The sequence below is a fragment of the Rousettus aegyptiacus genome, unplaced genomic scaffold, assembly GCF_014176215.1.
Source record: "Rousettus aegyptiacus isolate mRouAeg1 unplaced genomic scaffold, mRouAeg1.p scaffold_m13_p_6, whole genome shotgun sequence".
Classification (NCBI taxonomy): domain Eukaryota; kingdom Metazoa; phylum Chordata; class Mammalia; order Chiroptera; family Pteropodidae; genus Rousettus; species Rousettus aegyptiacus.
In genome coordinates this window covers 50,554,199-50,572,172 of record NW_023416309.1, presented here as the reverse complement: position 1 = coordinate 50,572,172, position 17,974 = coordinate 50,554,199, and the positions used below count along the sequence as shown (strand labels likewise).

Sequence of the window (17,974 nt, the reverse complement as noted above, 5' to 3'; positions counted from 1 at the left end):
AGGGTTCTTTGTCATGCCTGATATTGAAGGACTCAATGAACAAGTAGATATGCCTGAACCTCAGGGACCAGCCATGACTTCCTGGTGGCAGGTGTAGACCAAGTTTCTAGGAATCAAGGCTTAGTCACCTCCTGTCCTCAAGTGACAATTTCTCCGTGATGCCCTGCTGTATAGTGGCTGATTTTTAAAGAATTAGCTAATAATTTACCATGTGCACATGGTACTTCCAAAACCTTCTCACTGTTTCCTTTGTTGACAAGACTAATTCAAGTGATTTGCTCACTACATACTTGAGTCATGTGGCTGGTAGCCAAACCATTAAAACTAAAACAAGCTTTTGGATGCTTAAGTGAAATTCAAACTGGCAAAACGAGTCTCAGGATGGAGTCATTCGCCAAGCCTTGAACCTCTTGTTTGGTCTTGCCTTAAAAAAGTGTGTATGCGTGTGTGTGTGTGCGTGTGTGTGTGTGTGTGTGTGTGTGTAATATATCCCCTTCTTCTTACACCTTGCATGCTCTTCTGGCAGAATACAAGATTTAATGAAGATAAAGCAATGACAATAGAGGTCAGCGAGAGAAAGATTATACCCATGCCGGCTGGAAAGCCACTCCCTCACAAAGAAACTAAGGTTGTCCCTGCTTAATAATATGTCAGTAAAGGGAAGAATAGTTTGGTATCTTACTGCTAATGACTTTCCAATAAAAATAAATGCATTTGGTCTTCAACAGGGACCAAAGCCAGCCAGAATGTTGTATAGTCATTTTATTTATACTTTGATTAGAAAAGCACAGCATATCAAAGACACAAGGCTGTAAATTCAGTCTCTCACAAAAGGCCCTGGAGTAGAAGGAATTGGAATTTGTACATTTCAGCCCACATGCAATAACCCAGTTCTGCTCTCTTCAAATTAACCAAACCTCCTCCAATTCCCCTGTCATGAACCAGACTCCAACCTATTGTTTACTTCTGGATACGGCGGGGAGGAAACAGTTATTTTTACACCTAAGTGCATGACAGATGTGAGGGGAAGAAAGCAGAACGAGCCGATGGTGGAGGCGACTGCTGCTGTCACTCAAGTCTTTCTTCAGATGCCACCCTCCCCTTCCTGGGCCACTTCGTCCGACCTGCCGTCCCCCGCTCCCATCCAGTGCTCCCTGTGCCTCACCCCTACATCCTTGTCCTCCAAGCACTGCTTTTAGCACCTAATGGATTGTATATTTTACTTATTTGTCTCCCCACCCATAATGTGACCTCCATGAGAGCAGGACCTTCTGTCTTTCATGGCTGTCAATGACGTTCATTGCTGCACACCTGGCATAAAGCAGTGCCTGGCACTTAGTAGATGTTCCATGGACGTTTGAATGAATGAATGAGCAAATGGACAAAATAAACCAACTCCCCAGGTGCCAGTGCCAACACGCTGGAGAGCACAGGTAGTTCCAGTGAACAGCAAAGGGCCTCCCGAATCTGCATGTCTTAACGAGAAAGTGGAAGGTTTCGTTGTTCTTTCATCCTTGTTCTGGATCATTCTAGGAAACCAGCCCCCCATACACTCCTTTCTGTATGTGTCACCCACCCGTTGAGCCATGTAACGTGGCGAGGGGCATAAAAAACGCATTTATATTCATTTGAAGCTGTTTCTTGCAGCCTAAAAATTGTAAAGTTGTAGAAAACAAGTTTCCAATTTTCTGAACTTAAAGGATAACACTTTCAGAACAAAATGTCACTTCTAAGAGGAGCAGTAGGCTTAAATTATTCTGTCTTGTGTATCGAAAAATGCCAGCTAAGAGTCATATATTAACAATTTGCACATTCAGGTCCCAAATGGAGGAGTTTGATTTCTTATACAATGAATACAAAATAAAAAAAAAAAAAAGTCCTAAATCCAGGCCAAATCCCCAAAGACCTGATTAAAAACTGTTTTTTATTCATTTTGGGCAAAGGAACAACACACAACCAATTTACTCTTGCCATAAAAACAATCTAATCCCATGAAATTGTAATAAGCTTTTAAAGTTTTACATTTTAAACTTTTCTTTTAAGCAGGGCTGTTCCTAACTAATTATGCAGATTTCCTCTGGAAGACTGGGAGCAGAAAGGGGAAAAAAATGATCTTACTTAAATTTTCACTATATTATTGATGAGCTCTGGGGTAGACTTTTCTTTTAAAGAAATTGGTTGGATTTGTACTGTGAGCAACGCCTAAGCCTCATAGTAGGTGCTCTGTGACAGCAAATGACAGTCTTTGCTGTTTAATTTTACTGTCCGATTAATGTGAACACCACTGAGCCGCCTCAATCTCATAATTAGGGATATTGTACTTTTTAAAAAATAGCACTAATGAGTTTGCGTTTAGTATATGCTTTTGATAGGGCACAAAGATGTTCCTGGAAGATGGGACAGTGGTCGTGATCCCAAATAACAGATCTGAGGCTGGATTTCAGAGGGCTCGACCGATGAGTGTTCCAAGGCAAGGACGAGGCATGTAAACAGGAACATAATGAATATGCATTGCATTTGGAGCATAGCTCAGTGTCCAGCTCAGTGTTTCATGAACAAATTGACTTTTGAACATCTGACCCAATGTCAGGCTCCCAACACGTGTAGGGTGGATAGGTAGGTGGGTTTTGTTCAATGAAGTCCAGTGCTATAACCAGAATTTCTAGCGGGCCTCTCTGACTTTATGCAGCTTGTCTGTTAATTTGACGCTCGACTTCGAAATTGGATTTCCTCCTGTTTTATTGCAGAAAATGCAATTCAAGCTTTTGGCAATGGCTCCGACGTGACTGTGTGGCAGCCGGCCCTCCGAGTTCAGACCACCACCGCCACCACCACCACCACCGCCTTCCGGGTCAAGAACAAACCCCTGGGGCCAGCAGGGTCCGAGAATGAGATCCCCACTCATGTTTTACCACCTTGTGCAAATTTACAGGTAAGAGCAGGGAGTGAACATCCCGTGCGGCTCACTTCTGGCAGGACGCAGACTCATTTTCTGGGATGCGTTTAGGAGTAAATAGTGATCGATGCTCAAGTTCGAGTCTTAAAAGTGCGTCTTAAGCATGATAAATGGAGACTGAGAAGTGCGTAGAGTGGAGAGAGAGATGGACTTTGGAACTGACTTCCAGTGACTAGGGGCGGAACTTCGGTCGAGGTTCCTGTGTATCTGCCCTTGGCATCTTCACTTGTAATGCGGGACGTGGAGAGAGGGAGGGACTGGGCAGATGGATCGTTAACATTTTTTTTTGGAGGGTGGTAAAGCTGGATCAGATGTTATTTATTCTGCTTATTCTGTGTTCTCTACAAAGCAGCAGCATATTGAAAAGAAAGGGACTCTTGGGTCTGTCCCCATTACTGTTGCTTAAACCGAATGTGGATTATTTAACTGTCTGTTAAAGGAAACCAGAGACAGTGTTATTAGTGAAGCGTTAGGTCACGTGTGGAGTCCTGTACAGATTTGTTCTTCAAGAAGCAAAAGAAAATGCTTTTCGGCGGTAGGATGAGCTGTGAGGAGCTGCCTAGCAAACCCTTGTGTGAACAGAGCCCAGCACGCACAGCCAAGGGGCTTCTTTGGGGTTTATCCACCCTTCCGAGGGCAGAACCACAAGGTACCAACAGTGCCTTCTTGGCTTGAGTCAAGAATGTTTATTCTGCCTTTTTATTGATTTTTTTTTCATAGTAATTAGTATTCAGCTGTTTGGTAAGACATTACATATTTCTATGTTCACAAAGTATTTTCGCACACTTTATCTCTTCGGATGTTATCCTCCTGACAGCTGCGGGAGACATGCTATTATTATGGCACAGTCAGCCTCGTTCTCTCGTTCGAGGACACGGGGGCTCAGCAAGGTAACTTTGGCTCGAGCCTGTGGAGCCGTGAGTCACAGAACCGGCACTGGGGATCCAGGAGCCTCGTGTATGTTTCATGTTTCTTTCTGTATTTGGGGGGGTAGTGGTGACCACATGGTGACTTCTGCCTCCTTTCATGCTAGAGAAAGGGACTTGTGCCAAGCACCTTGCTGTGACATTTGCCATACTTCACACTTGTCACTGGGGTACATCCTCCCTTCTCTCCCCTCACTCCCTACTAATGATCCATCTCACCAGAAAGCTCACCGGACCCTTATTTGGACAAATACCATCCTCTCCCACTCACTTTGCTCCCTAGAAAGTATTGGGGCAGTTTCCACACTTCTGATTTGCTTGATACCTTCTCACTCCAACATGTCCCCTCTGCTCCTGGCATATCCCCTATGCCATTTATTGGAGCTTTGGTCTCTGTCCTCTGTCCCCCTGGGTCTCCACTCTCCAATACACGCCCTCAGCCACACAGCCTAAGGTCAACCAGATGGTCTTCATACTTTAAGGCATTTCTTGAGCATTTCCCATTTCCAAAGCACTGTGCAGAAAATGCCAGAACTAGGAGGAAGCTTGGGAGGAAGGGTGCCATGGCACCTACCTGCTCCATCCTGCATCAGGGCCCTGAGGGAGGGAAAGTGACTTGCACAGCGTCCCCCAGCCAGTCCCCCTAGAGCCGGGCACAGCACCACAGAGAGACAGTCTCTTCTTCAGCTCTGGCCCGTACTCAGAGTCCCTCTTCCTGCTAGGTCTGCTTTTTGTTGTCATTGGGTCCCCACTCAGATTCTAGCACCAGGAAAGACAAGCAACCAGACGATGGACAGGACCCTGTCATCGTAAAGGGGACAATAGAGGGACAAAGGTGGCTCCTGACCCATAGAAGAGGCCGCCTTTGGCTGCAGCAAAGCCCGATTCTTTTCCGCATGGGCTAAGTGCACAGAGCGTGCCCGCAGGGCAGCACTCAGCCTGTTTATTAAGCTCCTTCTGTGTTCTGGAAACTCCGTGAAGATGGACATTCGAAAACAATTCTCTCCTCAGTGAACTTACAAATAGTAGGCAAGATGCAGCTTGTCAATAGTTTTGGAAGGTGAGACCGAGTTAATAGCTGACATCTCAGAAGAATTCAAAACACCACAGAATTAGAGTTTTCCCCAAGAGCAGGAGAGGAGCCTGTCAGTCATGAGGAGGTGGCGGCCTCCCCCGCCCCCAGCCCAGATCGCAGCCCCTGACTCCCGCTTCCCACGGTGCTGTGCGTGACTTGGACACACAACATTTTGTCCCCAGGACAGGTCTGCCCAAACAGCCCTCTCTGCAAGGAGGACCCTGTGTGTCCTCTAGCCACGTCAGACGACACATGAGCGCCATTCCCAAGAAACAGCAGCTTTCCTTACCCTGTATTAGTGATCAGAACTCTGCCTGATAATAGAGGGAGAATAGAATTAAAGCGTGTCACGGCCGCCATTTAACTTTTCAGCAGAGGGGAATGGTGGTGTGGGACTCCCGAGGTGACGGCCACACCCATCCTCCCTGTGACACACACACACACACACAGTCCACATCTCTCGGAGCTGCATAGCATCTCCCTTGCAGGGAGCCCTTCAGGGACCACAGAACCTTACGGCGTCTCCTAAGGGCACGCCTGCTTGAGCCCGTGTTTGCACAGGCAATGCAGGGGGTGAGGGCATGGATTTCCTCATGCAACGGGCCCAGGAGGCAGGGTGTAAGGAGAGGACTGAAAGTCTGCCAGTAAAACTCTTTGCAGCTTGCTGACCTTTTAAGGATAACTTATGTTAGGCGTATTTGAGCGAATCACTGGAGGCCGGAGGATCGGAAGATGCGCAAGTGGTGAGAGGCAGGCCTCAGCCCGTGAGAACCTGGTCCCTGGAACTGATTCAAGACTCTTGCTTTGCTGTAGGGCCCCCCGGGGACTCATTCTCCCCATCTGTCCTTCCTTTGCCTGCCCGGCTGTCTCTAGATAAATTCCCACTTGCCAACGGGTCTTAGAAATATCTTAGAACGGCGTTTGTCCCAGCCACATGCGTCGTTACTCAGAACAGAGCCTACTTAAACCCAGCTTGGGATCCATTGGTAACAGATTTGGAAAAAGTCAACTATCTTTGGCAGCTCTAAAGTTCACTCCCCTCGAGAAGCACCCTCTTGTAATATTTTAAAATATACAATAATATGAGAAAACTCTTGGGGGCTTGGGTTTCTGTCTTAACATTTGAGATAGATTTCCCCCTTGGAAGGGAAGCAATAAGAATAAACATTTTCAAAAGTCAGCTTCAGCGTGTAATTATCGACAAACCAAACACAGTGCTGTCTGGGGAGATGATGGCCTTGGGTGCAGGGCATGCAGGACTCGACTGCGGTTCCTACGAAAGGCTCGGCTTTAAAAAAGGAAAGTTGATTGATTAGTATAAAATGTCATAGAAATGGCCAAGTGCTGGCTCCCTGAGGTGATAAAATACCAGGTTTTGGGTAACCTGCCAAGCCCCCACGTCAGTCGTATTAGTAACAAGCGTGACACAGGCAGAGCTATTGTTGGCACATCCCTTTGACTTGTACAAAATGATCACATGAAAAAAACAAAGAAGTATTAAAAATTCTGCTAATTATTACGTCTTCTACACACTTGAGTGGCCTGGTAGCTGGAAAAAGCTCAGAATATTTAAACCGAATAGATTGTACTGATCGCTTATTTAAAATAAGTATCTGTGGGAGGTGTAAATACTGGAAAAATCTGTATTTGGCATCACCGTACACCTCTTAACTCCGGTGGCGTGTAGTGAAGGCTTCTGACAGTGGCATTTGTAGGCCCCTGGTTTCCATGGTCAAATGGGGAGAACAATGCTCATAACCCACTTAACTCCTACGTGTTAGAGTATTTAGGTATCGAATTCGAATATTGAATATTAATATACTGCGTTCTAGGATATTGAAGATCATCTCTGTCTGAAACAAGACTTGACATTTTTGAAGGCCAGCGTGCCCTACCCCTCCAGAGACCTAGACAAAGTCCATTTGTTTACTGGATAGGAACAGACGAGACCAGAAATGGTTTCGAACTTCTTCTCAGGCCCAAACCCCAGAAGTCTGGGTGTGGCAGGAGGGTGATTATCCAAACCTGCTAAATACCCAGGACTCCACTGGCTGTGACCAAGTGAAAAATTTAAGTGTTGCATTTTAAAAGGAGAGCGGCCAATGGGCGTTCTGTAAATCATTTGTGCCAGAAGACTGACCCCATTATGTCAGCTAATCCTGGAAATACAGGAGGTAAATTTAAATCTTCTAGCATGAAGCACTTAATCAATATTCTAAATGTTTTTCTTGCAATTTATGCTAGCAGAGCAATGGGGTGCTTTGGCGTCCCGTTAATCTTCCAGCGGAGAAGTACTTGAGAGCAAGGCCGGGGTGGTGGGATTTTGCGCAGGAAGCTGGAGGTGGGGGCGGGGGGAGTGTTTATCTCCAAACCAGGCGCCTGATGTGGGGACTCTCTCCCCTTCTGCTCAGTCCAGCCCTTTCCTTTTCATCTGCTATTGACAGCCTAGAGCTGCTTTGCTGGGAAGAGCATGGGCTTGGGAGTTAGTTGGACCTGAGTGAGAATCCCAGCTTACTTCTTATTGCCGTGTGACTGGGGGCATGTTTCTTACCCTCTCTGAATGTCTGCCGTAAAATATTAGCCACTTCTTGGGTTTGTTGTGATGATAAAAGGAACTGATACCTGTATGCAAAGGGCCCAACAGGACTGGCCAACCCTCTGCATTTGGAAAGTGGCCATCACTCTGATTGTTATCGAATAGCTGTGTTAGTGCTTTAAATCTGGACACCAGGGCTGTGAAGGAAGGCCTGGGGTCAGGGACCATGGAAGGGGAAAGATCGAGCTCCTTAGATGTTGCTTCCTTAGTTCGTCAGAAGTGTTTGAACCGAGGGGTAATCTGCTGGTTCTAAGAGGTGGCCATTGTAGAAAGACTTGAGGGAAGAGGGGAAGGAGTGGGGTGGTCCTTGGACACCAGGCTGAGAAGAAAGACAACCCAAGAGGCAATGAAGAAAGGACCAGGTCCGAGAGGTGAGAACTACCCCAAACTCCCTCTCTCTGTGTGCAGAAGGAGTTTCCTGGGAGCTACAGCCTAGCGATCAGCGTGCTGGGTCTGGGGCAGCAGTCCGATCTTGGTCCAGCCTCGGTCCAGCCAGCGTGGGATTCTGCTAGGGGCCGTCACCACATCTCTTTAACAGTACTGACATTGAGAAGAGGTGACACAATTGTAAACAGGAAACACTCTTAGTTGCAGAAAAGATGGTATTTGATAACGAGCCCTGCCTCTGAGCTTCAAAGACCAGGATTTTATAGTCTTGCTCATATCTGCCCTCTGCTAGCTATTATTTGCCCAATATGTATTTTTAAATTCGATTAATAGATATACTGTTTATAGCATTTGAGAAACATATGTGAATGAATGTGCTAGCTCTCAATGTATATATCAAAATCACTATATAAATATTACCTTTAAAACAATAAAAAATGTTTGTACGCCACCTAAATAATGTCATGTACAACAGTGGTCCCCAAGCTCCATTTTAGGAAGCTTTATAAACAATCTAATTATATGACAGATTCCAGAATGATTTGCTTTTATAACTTGCATCACCTCTGCTTTTTATGGTCTGGCATTAATAAAGCAAATGTGCATCTAGCGCTTCCCATGAGCCAAGTACTGGTATAAGCACATTATATACACTTACATAGATATACACATTTACTCCTGACAGTAACCTTATGAGGTTAGTAGCATTATTTCCATTTTTTTTTTGGGGGGGGGAGGGGGACAAAAGGCCTGTGACTTGGAGAGCCTCCATCAGAAGAAGAAGAATAGCAAAGCAACATCGACCCCTCTGTGCATTTTAAATGGCAACATCGTAGTACCTAAATCAGACCACTTTTCTGTTTTGTTTCTGGATGACATTATTCATTCGGTGAATATTAAATCAGTCCCTAAATTCCCGTCGAGCATCTGGCAGGTCGAAGTTTCGGACGTTTGTAAACCAACATGAAGAAATGATGCTTCATCTGACAACAGCTGGTGTCCTGCGATACTGCTCGGTCCGGATGTCAGGCCCTGGGGTTAGCATAGACTCCACAGGTTGAGGACAGGGTCCCCAACAAGATCGCACTGACTTCAGATGCTAGACTCAGGGGTCTTAGAGACACCTGCATTTTTGACCAACGAGCTACAAATTCAGGGGTTCCCATGACCCTCTCAGTTTCAATGACTTAGAACTCAAGAAAGCACTCCATTTACAACTACAGTTTTTTTGTTTTGTTTTGTTTTGTTTTATTGTAAAGGACACAAATCAGGACTAGCCAAGTGAAGAGATATTTAGGCTGAGCTCTGGGAGGATCTCCAGTGGAGAGCTTCTGGGCTGTCTTCTGTGGAATTCTCTACGGAATAAGGTCACATCGCCTTTCTGGCACGTCAGTGCGGTCACTAACTAAGAGCCTTCACTGAACTTCAGTGGCCAGAGCTTTATTTGGGCTTTCATTACAAAGGCATGACTGATAGAGACCTTGGACACGTGATTGAGGAAGGTCTTCCATGTCTCTTTGCTTCCTGGAGCTCAGGAAATTGGGCTGGCCACATGTGGCTCTAAGCCTCAACCCTGTGACTCATGGCTGGTCTTTCTAGTCACGGACCCCATCCTGAGTCATCTCATTAAATTCAGGTATGACCTAACAAGCTCCTGAATAACAAAGACACTTCTGTGTCACTCAAGAATTTCCAAGGATTTAGAGGCTATCTCCCAAAAACCAGGAATGAAAGCTAGTCAAATTTTAATTTTAATGCTAGGGGCAAACTGTGACATTTCTCATAAGGAAGCTGGAGTTGGCATTTGGAGCATGCTAGCTTCACCACTTACCAGCCATGAAACCTTGGGCAAATTGCCTGTCCTCTCTGCCTCAGGTTCCGCATCCATGAAATGGGGGTGACAGTGTTAGGGCCTATTGTATCCTGCATGCAAAGCATATTGGGGCAGTGCCCAGCTCAGAGGCGACGCTACTATGTGAGACTTTATTATTTGTTAGTTTCATGGGGCTTTCGGTGCTTGGAAATCACTGCCCCCCTTTGTCCCACCTTCAGTAACAGAACAATGCTCTGAGGGGCTGGGCTGAGTTATACATTGCTTTATGAGACCCCTTTTCCAGCGGCTTTTGTAGTCCTAGTGAGACCAGTAGGGCTTTGCACCTGTAGAGTAGACTTGTTATGGATGAGGAGGCCTTGTCGGAGTGATCATTTTGAAAGGTAATTTAGAGCCATGGGAGGTCACGTGCTTCCCTGGCATTCTTTGCTGCACACCTGTATGCCAGTCTTGGAAATGTCAATTAGGATTACGTAGTGACCTCTTGGCTATGAATCGAATGGTTCCCAAGGTCAGGCTTGCTCAACCTCGGCCCTGTTGACAGTTTGGTCTGGAGAATTTGCTGTGGTGGGGTGTTTTGCAGGAGCTGTGGCCTCCACCTTCTAGAAGCCAGTAGCATCTTTCTCCAAATCATGGTAACTAAAAGTGTCCCTAAAGACAAATGTCCCTTGATGGGCAAAATCGCCCCCAGTTGAGGTCCACTGCCCAGGAAATGAAGGCTGCCTCAAAGAGCCTGCCTTTCCTTTCTGCTAACAAGAGGAATGGAGGCGTTTGAGAGTCTCGTCAGGTTTCCTCCTCCTCACATGGTAAGAAGCACGAGTTGTAAGTGACTGTTGCGTGGAACCACCTTTCCCAGGTAATGGCGAGGACAGTGAAGCAGGCACAGTCACCATCACATGGCCATTGGGTCATCATAGGTGGTGGTAACTGAGGCTCCGGACTGGGTTCTCATCATCTAGGGACCTGCAGGAGCCCATGGCCTTCAGGGCCTCACACCCTCACCTTCTCGAATGATATTTTACCCATCTAGCACCTTGGACGAGTACCCTACAGGTGACATTTCAAAAGAGACCCTTGCCAGATGATGAGCGTGGATGTGTTTACACGAAAGCACGGCCAGGTTTTCCGTGGATGGACTTCGAGGATGGGGAGTTTGAACAGGGCTTGAAGATTGACTGGGGTCCCACGGCCGGCGCCAGACGCGGCAACGCTGAGTGCTCAGCACAAGCTCTGACTCTGAGTGGCCGCGGCAGCACAGATGCCGTTGCCTGAGCCTTTTGTGTTAGAAAAACGGTCCCGATGCCGCATGTTACTTGTGGTACTTGGCTTATGGTCTTTGTGAGGTTTCCATCGTGTGTGTGTGTGTATGTGTGTGTGTGTGTGTGTGTATTACAGAGTATTTTCTAGCACTCACTGTTGTTTTGGTTTCATTAAAAAAAATCCAGATCTTGGCTATGCCGAGCGTCTCCTTTGCATAAGGCTCTCCTGCTCAGAGTGAGTCTATTTCCCCACTCTGGGAGAAATGATCTGTCGGCAGGGATGGGGGGCTCCCTAGCAGAAAAGCTAAGCGGAAGGGCTCCTCCATCCCCACCCAGGCTGCTTCCGGGCTCTCCCTGAAGCCTCACAGCAAAGCTCCGGGCAGCCAAGTGGCCCCGGGGCCCTGCGTGAGGGGCCCAGCTACTCCCAGCATGAAGAGGCTGCCAGTGGCCTCCCCAGGTGCCAGCCGATGAGCTCAGAGGGAACCTGCATCCCAGAATCCACCCACGTCAGCCCTGGGAGGAAAGAGGCTGTTGTAACAACACTTTTTGAAATAGCTGTTTATAGAGTGTTTTCAAAGCCCTTCGTCCAGCAGAGCTCTTGAATTCAGAATTCCAAATGGAATATTACTCCATTAAGGCTGTCCTACAGTCCCGCATGCCGACGTCCGTTCTCAATTGTGTATTCAAAGCCTGTTGGAAATAGAAGCTCGCAGGGTATAACTGGTACCAAAAACTGAGAATTGTATCATGGTAACTAGGTATGCATATCACCCGTTATCACAGAGTGCAGTATCACAGAGTGCAGTGGCTTGAGCACTGTTTTGGAGGCTAGTGGTCCAAGGCCAAGGTGTCCACAGGGTTGATTTCTCCTGAGGCCTCCCTCTTTAGCCTGCACATGGCTGCCAACTGTCTGTGTTCTCTCATGGTCTTTCCTCTGTGCATAGCATCCTTGGTGTATCTGTGTGTCCAAATCTCCTCCTCTTAAAAGACACCAGTCTGAGTTGGTTCAGGCCCACCCGACGGCCTCGTTTTAACTTAACAACCTCTTTAAAGACACTATCTTCAAATATAGTCACATTCTGAAGTACTGGGGGTTAGGACTTCAATGGATGAATTTCGGAGGGACGCAATTCAGCCCCTAATATTTGTGTAGGGGGCACGTACTCAGTAACTAAACTTTTGTCATTTTAAAAAATCTCACCGATAGAGCAACTTTAAGGGGGTAAAATGCTATACCACGACAAGCCTTACCTGGTCAACATGATCCTGCTAAGTGTGCCCTGTGCAGTGTTTAGACCACACAAGAGGGGCTCTGACTCTTGGCTCGTCCTGTGGTGGAGGGGATGTGAGGAATGGTACCTGTCTTGGGGGAGGGGCACGAGCCCCCAGACCCAACCTGAGAACCTCAGGTGTTCTCTGCCTTGCTGAAGCAGATGTTATCAGATTTCTAGCTTCTGCAAACTTAATTCAAGTAATGATTTCTTTGTGATTGGCGTGTTTGCGCTGTAGCAAACTTTTTGGTTCAACATATTGTTAGAATGCATAGTACTGTAATTTGAGATTATTTTATCAGCAGTAAAGGGTTTTATCATTCATTTAAAAAGTTGTAATGGGCTTCAGCATCTTTAGTATAGTTTAATAATATAGTATTTTATAGCTGGCTGTAAAATTTCAGATTACGGTTTTAGCAATTGTGCCATCCTATTTTATAGTTTAATAATTGTTCAAATGAAGGAGAGTAAAGTTCCTAAAAACCAATTTAATGACTTAGGAAAATAGCCTTTATCAAAATCTATTGCACACCCTTAATGAACCCAGATGTCACCTTTTCGACAGAGGCGGATTGTAGCATCTATTTTTCTCAACTACATAGCCCTCCAAATTAAGCACACAGAGTGTAGTATCTCTGAATTATAATTTTTCTCCTTTTTTTTCTCTTTTATCCCTAATCTCCTATAACTATAGAATAAGCCCGTTTGCCAGGCACAAGGTGAACACCAGCTAGGTCCGGAGAGCCTCAGCAGGAGCAGGCAGCTTTCAGAACTGTCTTGAGAAGGTTCTTCATTTTGCAGATGGCCCCTTGATCGTATTGCTTCTACCTCAGCTCCTCGCTCTAAAAAGTCTCTTATTAATGCCTCTAGATAATCCATACTTCACCATTCTAGGCAGAGAGTAGTGCAACAGGGAGCTCTAAATCCTTACGTAATTGTATGCTATCATTAAGAGTAATAGAAGCATCAGCAGACAGCGTCAGGGAGAAGGCACCGTCTCATGTTGTCACTGGGATTTTAGTGGTTCCAATTATATTTCTGGGATTTCCCAGGCGTCTGTTTTCAAGCAATGGAAGGCAGTAAAAGAGCAGGCCCGGACGAGGTCCACATGCACGGTTACCGTGGAGCATGTTGGGTGTACCTTGGGAATATGGTCCAAGCACCCTTGGGTACAGTGTGATTCCTGGGCAGACCAGCTTCGGCCAAGAGCCCTGCTTCTGTTACACAGAAATGGCAATAGTCAGGGCAAGTCCCACGTGGCTGGGCGCCACCCTCTGGAGTGGAGGCCAGGGGCTTGGGGCTCACAGCCCACTCTGAGTAGTAATAAACAGTGCCTGGGACGTGAGTTGGTGAGGAGGCTGCCTCTGCACTGCCTGCCTGGTAAGTAAGTTGGGCAGAGGTCACCCGCAGCAGCTAGAACCCCTGTCTTGCATCATCCTGAAAAGTACAGGCCGCCTTTCCTCTGTCTCCCGCTGAGTTCTCCAGTTGCCTCACCCTTCTTGGTCAGCTCCAGAGAATTTCTAGTTGGCATTCGGTGTTGGTCGGAATGACTTAAGGCTCTCCATCCCAATGGCTGGTAGGTATATTTGGCCAGTTCACAGTCATCTGAGCAGAGATGGCACAGCTGGAATTCATTCTCGCTGGCCAGGGACAGGCCTTTGCTCCAGGCTTCAGCTGTTGTCTCTGCCTATGACCTACGGCAGCGGGTGGCATCCTCTCCGTTCTGACGGGGCGAAGGGTAGTGATTCTGAGGTCCTGCGGCAAGTGGAGGCAATGCCATCATTCCTTTTACTCCAAAACCAAGCCCACTTTGAGATGCTATAACTCAGGCCTAGGCTGTGCCAATACTTGACAGGGGATCATGCAGATAGTGAGCCTATGGTGGCGTGGTTAGTTCTCATTTTGTTGCCTTTTTAAGCAAAAGAGGCTGTTGTGCTTAAGACTAGAAAATACTGAAGAACCAGGCTTCTTGCTACAATAAAGTCAAACCTTCTACCTTCTTGTGGACTCCAATGGAGAGTAGTTTAATCTCCTTAATCTTGGATTCATCACTTGTAATATGGGAATAATGAGCACTACCACCTAGGAGGGTTGTGATAATTAAACAAATTAAAATTCTTCAGCACAGTAACAGCGCCTCCAGCACAGTAACTATTTTATCATTTTTGTTTTAATCTTCCTGGTTGGTCTGTGCTAACCACGAGACAGAAGAAGCCTGTGCTTAAGGGTATTTGGTGACCTTTACCCCCAAATTCATCTGGGAAATGACCTTGGGCATCATACAGAGTGCGTACCAGCTTTAGGTTGAACCGATTTTTTATGATCACTCATTTATGTCTTTTTCTTTTTAACCACTTTTCTCAAAAAAAAATGAGAACATAAGAATGGAACGGAAAGACTAGACCCCATCAGTACATTCTGGGGAGAGACACTGGCCACCTGCACCTGTGGTCCAGAGGGCAGTAAGGCTGGTCCATCAGAGGGACAGTAATTCAGCGGTTGGACAATTGCTTAACCCAATTGCTGGGTAATAAACATGCTTAATAAAAAGGAATAGGGAGTCTGCACCATCTTGGCTATAAATATGCTCTCTCGTTCTGGGTAAACTATGAGAATACCTCTGAGCACACTTAGATCACATACTATAAATAAATCCAATTTCTCGTATCCCCCACTGACCATTTCATCCTTAGGACTTCTAACCAACCATACCTCCCCGAATAATCGTCTCTGCCTTGTGCCTGAGACACAGAGCTCACGGATGGGAGGAAAATGGCTCTGGTTCTCTTGGGGATGAGGTTCAATGAAGGGCTTCTCCTCTGCACCCCTCGTATTTGTGGCACAAAAGGAGTCACATCACGGATGAGGACATGTAGAGAGGAAGCTTGAGATGGGGATGAGGGGGAAACAGTGTCCCCTGGAGTGGCTGTCCTCTGCCTGCCCTTTAGCTGCAGGCCCCTCAGGTACTCACCTCTGAGACTCTGAGGGGAACAAAACCTGCCAGGCCCGGCTTGACCCCTGACCTCCAGCAGAAGTCACATTTGCACAAGTTGCTGTGGTTTCTGGGGTGAGGCTTGGGAGCACCCCCTATGCCCTATACCCGTTGTCAGCCACTTTGTTGATTCTAGGCTGCCCGAGTCATCTCTGTTCATGCTGGTTGTGTGATCTTGGGCTGATTACTGTCCCCCCCACCCCTCGGAACCTTCCTCAGTGGTCAGCAGGATGACATGAACTGCTTACAAGGGTCGGTCTAAGGATTCTGGGAGCTAACGTGGATGGCATCTGGCGTGGGGTCAGTATGCACGGGTCTGAGAGTCAGAGATCTGGTTCCAATCTCAGTGCAGCCACACCAGTCTGTGGAGACCTAGGCAAGTCTCAGCCTCTCAGAAACCCTGTTTTCTGGTCTGCACAAAAGGAGACTGCCTTCCTGAGAGAGCCCTTTCAGCCGTTGTGAGCATGTCATACAACACATGGGGATCACCATCAGTGGAGGCTGCTATCAATAGTGATCGTGACAGTCGTCATCGCTGTTAGCCTGCTTGAAAAGTACAATATTTTTCTTTGTCTACAAAAGCACATTTTTTTTTAAGTTTTTACTTTTTTTTTTTTTTTTTGCTTTCACCTTGTTTTTTTGCTGCACCAAGGGTGCTCCATCTTCTAAACCCAAAGGCGAACCAAAGCCCCGGGTCCATTATGTCTCCAGTCCGTGGCATTTTATATCAAACCTTAGTCACCACCATAAGTCACAGAGCCCTTACGGGCCTGCACTCAACTGCACGTAAATGCACAGGAGAACAAGAGGCTTAATAAATACCATCTGACGGCGACGAGGACACATGTCAGACGAGGCAGGCTCCGTGCACTCCTCATCGGGGACCACGATGAATCTTTTCTGTTGCTCTTGCACATTTGCGTTTCCGACTGCGCGTTTTGAAAAAAAAAAAAATGTTTCGTTTTAGCGCCATCCCCCTAGCTCCCTTTACACTGCTATGGCTGACTGTTTGCTCTACAAAACACTCCCCACCCCCCACCCCACCCCCGTCTCTGAACAAAACATCTCTCACACGTTGTTTGGCGTAATCTCATTGTTAATTGGGCATAAGTTGCTAAAATACAGCTCATAATTGCTTCTTATCTGAATATTTTACTAATTAAGCAAGTTAACCATGAATGGAAACACACAGTGTCCTGACGTTAGCTTGCAACGTGCGGTTGCCCCAACTTGGAGAAAAGCAGAGTAGCTGTAAGGTGGCCCTGCGAAGTCGTGGAAGGAAGAAGGACCGGCTCCATGTTAAGCTCCCTGCGACAGACAGTGTCTGCACACGGCGCTACTTGCCATCCTCCCATCAGTGTTAAATTACAGATGCGGGGCTGCGGGCATCCTTTTTATGCTGTGCCGGAGACTGACAGGCAAGCCCGAGGGACTGCTTAGCTAATGGAGGACTGTTGATATATCTTACAGGACTGTATCTCTTTCAGTGCATTCGTTTTTAAATTCGAGGAAACAGAGAAGGTCATGAGCCGGTTCTATTCGATATCATGTTCACAAGCCAAATCAGCCTGAACTATTGCATTTTTTTCCCCCACTCCTGCCCAAATCCAACCACGACCAGCACGGAGACCACAGAGAGCTAAGAGAGCATCAACAGCAACTCGGATTTTCAAAGGACTTCTACCCAGAGCATCACATTCGATTCTCAGGACAACTCTGTGGTACCTCAGTAGGGCAGGGATTATTGTCATTTTAGCTGATGGTTGAAAAGCCAGGACTAGGAGCAAGTTCTAAATCAGAGTAGAAGCTTTCTTAACGGACCTTCCTGTAAGCGACTCACCAGAGCAGCGGACCTCTCCATTTCACTGTAAACGTCAAATGCCCAAGTCAATGTCCCAAACGTGCGGTGTCCCCCCAGTGCTTGTCTGTGCCCCTCGCTCCGTCCAGTTGAGAGGCAGGCTTGAAGGGGCCAGGTGCGTTTATTCTCAAACCTTTTCGTACTATCGTATCTAGTATTTGGCTTACATAATCGAATTAAATATTACATGAGTGATTGAAATAAGAAGACAAAAGAAGGCATAGCTGTTTCAGTGAAGATTAAGTCGAATATATTGGAAAAGGCAAACTCCTTTAAAGTGCCTTTGGATTAGGTGTGGGCGGGGCAACTGTTAAAGACTGAGAAAAGTGATGAACATGTAAAAAGATTGTGTACTGAGACTCATCTACGGGTATCCAACAAATGTCACTCCTGTTTTAGAGAAACTAAACCCGGAAGCTGTAGACCATGGATTATGGGTATAGATTATGTAGAACATAATAAGCCAGGGAACTCCCATCAGAAAACTCTTTAAAAAGCTTTTCTTTAAGAAGGTAGCCTTGGTCATGTATCCAAAAATCAGTAAACAAATGACGTTTAGATTTTAAATGAAAATATTCAATACGATATACACAGTGGAATATTATTCAGCCTTTAAAAAGAAGGAAATCCTGCCATATGCAACAACCTGAGTGAATCCGAAGGACATTCTGTTAAGTGAAATAAGCCGGTCACAGAAGAACAAATATTGCATGACTCCACTTATCTGAAGTGTCTAAAATCGTCAAAGTCATGGAAGCAAAGAATAGAATTTTGGTTTCTAGGGACTGGGGGATGGGGAATGACGAGTTATTCTTCGTCAGGT

At 46.4% G+C, this 17,974-nt stretch overlaps 1 protein-coding gene across 5 annotated transcripts in view; it reads left to right on the top strand.

Moving 5' to 3' along the window:
* Positions 1-17,974, top strand: part of GFRA1 (GDNF family receptor alpha 1) — a 196,641-nt gene that overhangs the window by 163,377 nt on the left and 15,290 nt on the right. For all 5 annotated transcript variants that reach the window (XM_016142494.2, XM_016142491.2, XM_016142490.2 and 2 more), the window contains one exon: positions 2,748-2,932. In XM_016142494.2, coding sequence (XP_015997980.2) covers positions 2,748-2,932 — 185 coding nt within the window. The remainder of the gene's footprint in view (positions 1-2,747; positions 2,933-17,974) is intronic.